At 45.6% G+C, this 8,156-nt stretch overlaps 1 protein-coding gene across 1 annotated transcript in view; it reads left to right on the plus strand.

The window, feature by feature from the left end:
* Window positions 1–8,156, plus strand: part of igsf3 (immunoglobulin superfamily, member 3) — a 110,035-nt gene that overhangs the window by 77,605 nt on the left and 24,274 nt on the right. The window contains exons 4-5 of the mRNA XM_030787587.1: window positions 4,590–4,976; window positions 7,558–7,965. Of these exons, the coding sequence (XP_030643447.1) occupies window positions 4,590–4,976; window positions 7,558–7,965 (795 nt within the window). The remainder of the gene's footprint in view (window positions 1–4,589; window positions 4,977–7,557; window positions 7,966–8,156) is intronic.

Below are 8,156 nucleotides of genomic sequence, written 5' to 3' on the forward strand. Positions count from 1 at the left end.
TACCCTGCTTCTACCCAGCCCGACAACTCCTCGCAAAGCCATAGATACAGAGGGGTTGTGTAATACACGCTCCCTCTCTGCGCACACACTCTTTGAGATCGTGTATGCTGATCGCTATCTTAAATTAAGCTCATTACTAGGCACTCTGGGAGACCAGGGCCGAACCGTGCACACGCTATCTGAGGGGTTCACTTCAGGCAATAACACAAAGGTAGGAACTGCTACTCCAGTCTCCGTCTCTGGCTCAGGGATTATCAGAGTAAAGGTGGCGCCGGTTTCTCCCATCTGATGTCTGATCTGTACCCAGCACTTGAAAAAAGCAGATTTACGGACCAGCGTTAAAGCCCTTTCTCGTGTCTGCCACAGTTTGGACTATTAGAACAAGTCAAAAAAAGTGTCGTGGACCCGGAGGCTTTGGCACTTTGAAAGCGTTTCCAACATCTACCTGAAGGACTCAGTGAAGGACCCCAAAGAAGATAGCATTTTTCGGACTACTGGCGTATCCTCAATAACGCGTATTGAGGCTGTGGTCCATTACTTTTCCCAATCTGTTCCAAAGTCTTTTTTTTCCCCCCTCTTCGTGTTGGAAGACTGGCTGTTTGACACAGTCTTACAGGAGTATTCTCTCTCTCTCTCTCTCTCACCAATCTCAGAGCTGTAACTCAATCTCATGGCACTCCGGACCGGCATTGTGATGGGAATCAGAGGCGACGGAGCGCTTCCTCATCAAACGCACGGCAGGGCAAGTGGAGTTGGTGGCATTTTAATTCTGTCTCTTTATTGGCTCTGTGTCTCATGGGGGGTGGAGTGGATCAGGTTGTCTGAGACAGAATGGAGAAAGGGTGGAATGAGCCATTTCGCTCTCTTGTGAGCAAGACCGCTACCCTGACAATGAGAAGAAGAAATTAAAAAAAAATAATAAAATTAAAAAAAAAAGGAGAATGAGAGAGGGAGCGGAAGTCGTTGCCTACCATGAATCAACCGGGGAGTAAGCCAAATGCCAGCCAAATCTTCCTCCGCACGGAGGCAACAAAGACATGTCCTGGGACATGAAGATGCAGTCTACTTCACATCCATCTGTGTCTATATCTGCAAAAAATATATTCCACTGCGACCCAGTATTTTATTACTGGAATAGCATTACTGCCATTTACACTAACATTCATTAATTTAGCAGGCACTCTTATGCAGAGTGGCCTACATTAGTACATATGGTTAGGTTCTTAAAGAATCAGTTATTTCAGCTTACATTAAGATGTCTGTTAAACCAGTGGCTGTTCTAGGATCAGATTAATTTTGAATGATACATATAAATGAATATGAATATTAATTTGATTATCTGCCTCACCTTACTGAAACTATTTCACCACTCTGCTTCCATCCAAACAACATTGCAGTTCATATTGCTGGTGTGGTAACTATAGGAGGCAGCTAGACGTACAACTCGATTCAGTTTCATTTGTCGGTCATGTGAGTCACGACTGATGACTAATAGGTGAGCCACTCACACCTCCTGTCAACTCATAGATTCAGTGAACTTATCACAGTCTTTGCCCTGTTAGACATGCACTGTGTGAATGGCTGTTCCAGTGCAGAGAGAGTAAAACAGATGATTCAGTCAGTGGAGGTTAATTGAGTCAGTATTTTTTTAGTTAAGGTCAGTAAAGGTGAAACCGTTCAATGACGACCGCATCGAAGTTGTAATTGGTCCGTATCCAGCACGCGTTTTTACCTGAATGAGATTTCAGACGGCGTTCTAAGCGCGTCAGCCCAATGACAGACTTCGTTTTGTCTCTGTAATCCCTTTTCCCCAGCTGACGGCGTCCAAGTGCCCTTCCTGTTGGGCTTCAGGGTCGGACGTCTGTGTCAGTAGACTCTTTAAGCGGAGGTAGAGAATGGAGAGTGACTGTGTGGGTGCTCTAAGGGCGCTGCTAAGGCTCTGCGTGTGGCTTTTATAGGGGATACGGGCATTAGAGGCAGCAATGGCTATGGGACCATAAAGAGATGTTAGTGACTCAGACTGATGTCTCATAAACCTGAGGAAGTTAGAAAGACATCTAGATATGGATAGAGCACGTGAGTGTGTGTGTGTGTGTGTGTTAGTGTGTGTCTATGTGTGTTAGTGTGTGCGTGTGTGTGTGTGTGTGTGTGTGTGTGTGTGTGTGTGTTAATTAAACACAAATCATAAGTTGTTAAATCAGTTAAACATAAAAGGCAATCAAAGTGAATGCAGAATGGCACAATAATGTAACACTAGGATTTTTGGCAGGTCAAAACACACAACAGCATGTGTGCGTGTACCAAACTCCAACACTAAGTCCGCAGAGTCTACTGTTTTTCCCTGCCTCTCCACATGCGTACACACACACACACACACTCAAAAGTAGCAAATACAACCTCAAAGTGAGCTAAACTCACAGCAGTTCAAGTGTGAGTGCATTCTTTGTTCTTTTTGCCCTCTTTTTCATTCAATTCTCTTTCATTCTAGATGTCAAATGTTAAATCTTACTCATCGTATGTTGCGCAAGCCTCCGACAGTTGCGTTATTGTCCTTTACCGCTACGGCTTTGCATTTGTGCGTCACTGATGCCGAGAGGGTGAAATCGGAGCAACAGAACAAACTGTTTCATGCTTTTCTGATAAGGGGGGGCGGGGGTGGGGCGGAAAGAGAGAAAAAGATAGATGTCCAGATATTAGCACACAAAGAGTGAGCTGAGTAGTGACACAGCCTTGGTGATGCTCTTGATGATAATTATACAGTAATAAGCGTTTAACCCCTCTGAGTCCAGTAACAATGAACAAAAGCGTGTTCAGTGGGCTTCTCACAGTGCACTTGTGTATTCATCAACTGTCACTCAGCTCCTCTGCCAGTGTATGTAGGGGGAGAATACTGATGCATTGATTCCTGAGCAAACCATAGAAATTCAGAACAAACTTTCGCCCATCAAGAAAGGCACTCTTTCTAAACCTCTCAGCATGAAGGGGAAAACGGAGCTAAATTTACGAATATTTGTTGAATTAACTGCTGAAAAATTCATGTACTTGTTGGGGGGAAAAAAAAAACGCATTGTTTTCATGAAGTAAAAAGGCCGTGTTTTATTTGATTTCGCTTAAGTCAATTACGCGCCGCAAGCCGCAAACTTTTTTTGGTCTTGATTCTAGCGTGCTGCCACCCTTGATCTTTAAATGTAACATTTCAAAGCTTCGTTTATGAAGGGGGGCAGCGTACAAAGCTCTTTGCTTTGCCCGTGATTCGGGAAACTTTTTCCATATCATAAACTCTTTTTAATCTATAATGCATGGAAAGTGATACAGAGTGACAAAAAGAATCCAGGAGAGCATCTGCCTTTGATATGGAAGTCATTCATTAATCCTCCATATGTGGCCATACACAGAGATTGGAGTATCAGCAGGGCCCCTTGCAGACCAATCACACTGCAGACATTTGCTCAGAGGGAACAGATGCAGGGTGAATCCTGATTTGATATAACCCTCTTCTCTCCTCTACCCCTCTCTCTCTCTCTCTCTCTCTCTCTCTCTCTCTCTCCCCCTCTATCCCCTTCATCCTCCACTTGTTCCCTACTTCATATTGTTTCACATCTGTGGTCTTTCCGTTCTTTATTGATCTTTCTCTTGATTTCTTTCTTGTCGCTTGGCGACCACATCCCATTTTTCCCATTTTTTTTTTTTTTTTCCCCCAAGCGCTACCATACCACCCTCTTTCACACACCCGTTCGATCTGAAGTGTAGGAAGCTGCCACCTTCCAGGCACTAATTAATCCCATCCGTTCGTCTCAAGCATGCGGGATATGGACATTCAGGGACTCACGTCGACTCTAGTCGGGCGGTAATGGTATAATAGGGTAATGTGCTGCCTTAATACCAGGGCAGAAAAGACAAACAGCCGCTGGCCTTTGTTTTGATGCGATCTCTGAAGTCTTCCATTAGCGCCAGCTTGTTTGGTTTGCTGTTATTTTTGAGACCATCTCACAGCGTGACACACAAATAATGGTAGCGTGTAAACACACATCCTCACACTTGTTGCAGTCAAAATCGTCATGACTACATCCTGTATCCATGCAACACGACTCCCTATTAAAATGTTTTCACAGGAAGTCTGTTTTATGTCGAGGTAATAACCGCCAGAAAATACCGCCACAGAATGGGGGAAATGAAATGGAAAGGGAGAACTGTTATGGTGAACTGAACACATTGCATATCATGTGGAAATTAATTGTCTAAATGAGGGTTTTTGGCATCTGTGGGAATATTACTGAAACCCAGCTAAAGATGCTACACATTTTTTTTTACCTCCCTCAAATTTGTCTAGAAGAAACTGTAGAGTAATAATTGAAAGAATGGTGGAAGAAATTGGTAATGAAGCATTGAAGAGAATTAAACTAAGGCTTTTAATAACCTTATTTGCATACTTTAAGGAATATACATTCCGACATTTTACTTCATGTTGTATTATATGAAAGTCGTTTTTGTTGTTAATTGTCGTGGCTTGCCCTACCTCTAAACAGTATGTGTAATGATTCTTTCTCTCTCTCTCTCTTTCTCTCTCTCTCTCTCTTGCTCTCTCTCAGATCGGGACTTCAGCATCCAGGTGACCACTGAGCGCCGGGCCTACACGGCAGGTGAGCCGCTGGAGCTCCGCTGCACCATTGACGCTCAGAACGTTCCGGAGCGTTTCTTCTCGGTGTCGTGGGTTTTCAGCAGCTCGCCTGTGGCCGTGGTGGGCCCCAGCGCCGTGCCCGTGCTCGGACCCAACTACATCGAGCGCGAGGCTGCCGGACTGCTGACCGTCCGCAAAGAGAGCGCCAACGTCCACCTCCTCAAGCTGCAGCGCCTGCTCCCGGAGGACGCCGGAAAATACATCTGCCGTGTGACGGAGAGAGAAAAGACGCCCACCGGAGACTTCATCGACCGCAGCAAAAGATCTCGAAACGTCCAGATCACCGTTACTCCCCTGAGTGAGTATCCTTCGCTGCCTATTTGCCCTACAGAAAGTGTACTTCTTTCCAGCTGGTCTATTCTCTCGTCACCTGATGCCTCAACAATGACTTTTCTAATTAAATGAGAAAACGAATCCCTCTTTCTGCTTCTGCTCCATCCCTAAAGTGGATTATTCTGATCTGGCCCACCACATAACCAATCAGGAAACAGAGGAAATGGCATATAACTGCGTTTGCTTCTGGGAGGGGGGTGGGGGGGGTTGTTACTGAAAGCTGTATGATAACTCTTTTTTTTTTTTTCCCTCGAATGTTTCTAAAGCACCCAAAACCGAGAGGAAGGATTGATTTTCCTCACATTTACAAATCCTCTTTGCCTCTCAGGTCAGCTTCTTTCTCATTAGAGAAAGCCATCCCTGCCATACTGATGACTGAATCATGAAAGGAATAAATTCTTGTCTGAATTCTTTTGCCACATCATTTTCAAGTGAATAGCTCCGAAAAGGGGTAGCGCAGTAATGTTCTCCAACATACAGCATTTTTTTTTTTTTTCTTTGACGCAAAGTAATGATTCCACTGTGCTTGTATTTTTTTTCACAGCTTCATTCCGAAAGCCCTGAAAGCTCTTGGAATTGTTGCTGTATTTGAAGTGAGGGCTGGAAGAAGCACAGCTAACAGGCATGAAATGAAAGTGTGGGGGGGAAAGGCGAGATAAGTAGTGAATGAAACCCTCACCTCCAGGGGCTCCTTCAATGGATCCCCTGGCTGAATTAATGCGCTCAGTCACAGAAGAAACACCCCGGCCTCGACTGCGGGTGGCAGTGGCGTTGCGGGAGAGCAGCAGAGGGTTAATCGGCGGCTCGGCGAACACGCACGTCCGCTCCGTTCATGCTCCATTCAGACCAACCATGTCTTACCTCCCCTGAGATGCACCCCAAGACGCTTCAGTGGAGCATGACCCTTCTCTCTGTCTGTAGCCCTCTCCCCACACACAGTCACTGGACCACCGCTCCGGTCCAAAAGCCGTCTCTGATAGAAATGGGTTTGACGGTCTGAAAGGAAGGAGAAAGCCTCTTTCCCTCTTGTCTCAGGTGATTGGTTGTTAAACGTTGGCTCCAACCGGTGCCAGAGTGCTACACCGAAGCAAGTACAGACCTGACACCCAACATCGTCAAAACCAGTCTCAACCGAACCCCCCCGTTCTCCTTCCAAACTAATTCAGAGAAAACAATATCCACTTTACTGGAGTGTTTTGTTTTGACTTGGTCCCTAAGGAGTCTTTGTGGAAAAATATGCAGAGGGTTTACGAGACCATTAAAATGATAACAGCAACATACTCTTGTGAAAAGGGGAAGAGAAAGGGGGGTGTGTGTTTACAAACTAGCACTTCTGTTTCCCCTCAGAAATAAACACATCCACACGCACACGCACACACACACACACACACACACACACAAAAAAAGATAGTTTTGCCCCTTGTCTCCACCAATTACACAGCCTGGTCTTTGTGATCGTGCTTTAGCCAGTGTGTGACAAGACTGCCAGCACATGAGAGAGAGAGAGAGAGAGAGAGAGAGAGAGAGAGAGAGAGACATAAACAGCGCTGACAAATTGGCCCTGATGGAAGGATTTACTTTCTGCTGTGGAAAAAAAAAAGAGACCAGCAGTAGCAACATGAATCTCAAACAGAGAGGAAAAATGGGGACATAAATAGAGAGAGAAAAAAAAAGACAGAGAGAAATACAATGGAGAGAAGAATGGGACTGCTGGGCGAGAAGTTGGACTGAACTTCAGTTGCTCTGTGATTAAAAGTACTGAATTTCATTCCGCATCAGACGAGTCAAATGAATAGGCGGGAAAGAGAATTAGCAGTTATAAATGGATGAAGCGTGGACATAAAAGCAGCCCTTCGCGGGTGGGGTTAATATATGGAATGCACAAAGTAGACATTTTAAAGGAGTGATCAGAATTGACAGATGCCTTTATGTTCGCTGTGTTGGGGGGGGAGGGGGGTTGATTTTTTTTTTTTTATAACTAGGCCAGTTTGTTTGGTGAGCTTTTAGATCTAGCTGGGGTATAAAATTCCCTACCAGAGAGAATCTAAACCCTGTCTGTTCAAAATTCTGCTTTTATTTCTCATACTTGAGCTCTAAGACATGTGGCTATGTGAAGAAATCCCAATTGAGAACACAGGAGATGGCCGGCAGAGGCTTTGATCCACAGTATGCTTGAGAGATCCTGCAGACATTCAGTCTCTTGATCAGTCGTCTATCCCTTGGTCTCAGGCTGAGGCTTGTATTGCTGTTATACCCATTTCCACTAAGCACAAAAACCAATACGCCAGTTTCTAGCGCTACTGCAGACTCCTAGCAGCTTCAGGGACTGTCCACCGACATCATAGGAACTGCCTTTTTTTATTTAGTCATAGAGCTCTTCCAGTATGTAGTTGGTTCTTTGTTTTTCATGCTCTGCAAGAGCTTTGCAACCCCCTCCTTGCCTGTCTAAAATGATTAATTAATGTTCATGACACCTGTATCCCCTTTGTTTGTCTGTTTGTTTTACTGTTCTGTATCATAACTGCTTGCCACCTTTTCTCTCTTAGGGAGTAACATCACAGTCTCTCTGTCCAGTAACTCGTCCGAGGTGCTGGAGGGAGAGACAATCCAGCTGACCTGTTCTGTGCAAGCTACCGTTGGTCCTCTGTCGGTAGCCTGGCAGTGGACAGATAAAGAAGGTACCAGCCCGGCATTGGACTTGGTCGCCGTGGACAGGGACGGTACCGCGCGACCGGGCCCAAACTACCGCGAGCGCAGCAGCTACGGCGAAGTCCGGGTGGAGCGAGTCCGTCCCGACACCTTCACCCTAGCGCTCCATAACGCTGTCCCCGCGGACGAGGGCCAGTACCGGTGCACGGTGACCGAGTGGAGCCAGAGCGGAACCGCTCCAGATTGGACCTGGCAGCAGATAGGAGTGCAGTCTGCCACCAGAGACCTGTCCGTCAAATCTGTCGGTAAGATCAAGTTACGGCTTCAAAAGCAATTGTCATAACTCTTGCTTTCCTCCACTTTCCGTGGAGTCGCTCAATGACCTAAGGTTGAATCAAGCATTAGGAAGAATATGTACACAGAGCGTAAGCCCCAGAGCTAATACGATTCGCATCCTTCTCTTTTGTTTAGGATCTTAACCTCCATTTCTTCAGAA

Source organism: Chanos chanos, chromosome 10, assembly GCF_902362185.1.
Source record: "Chanos chanos chromosome 10, fChaCha1.1, whole genome shotgun sequence".
Classification (NCBI taxonomy): domain Eukaryota; kingdom Metazoa; phylum Chordata; class Actinopteri; order Gonorynchiformes; family Chanidae; genus Chanos; species Chanos chanos.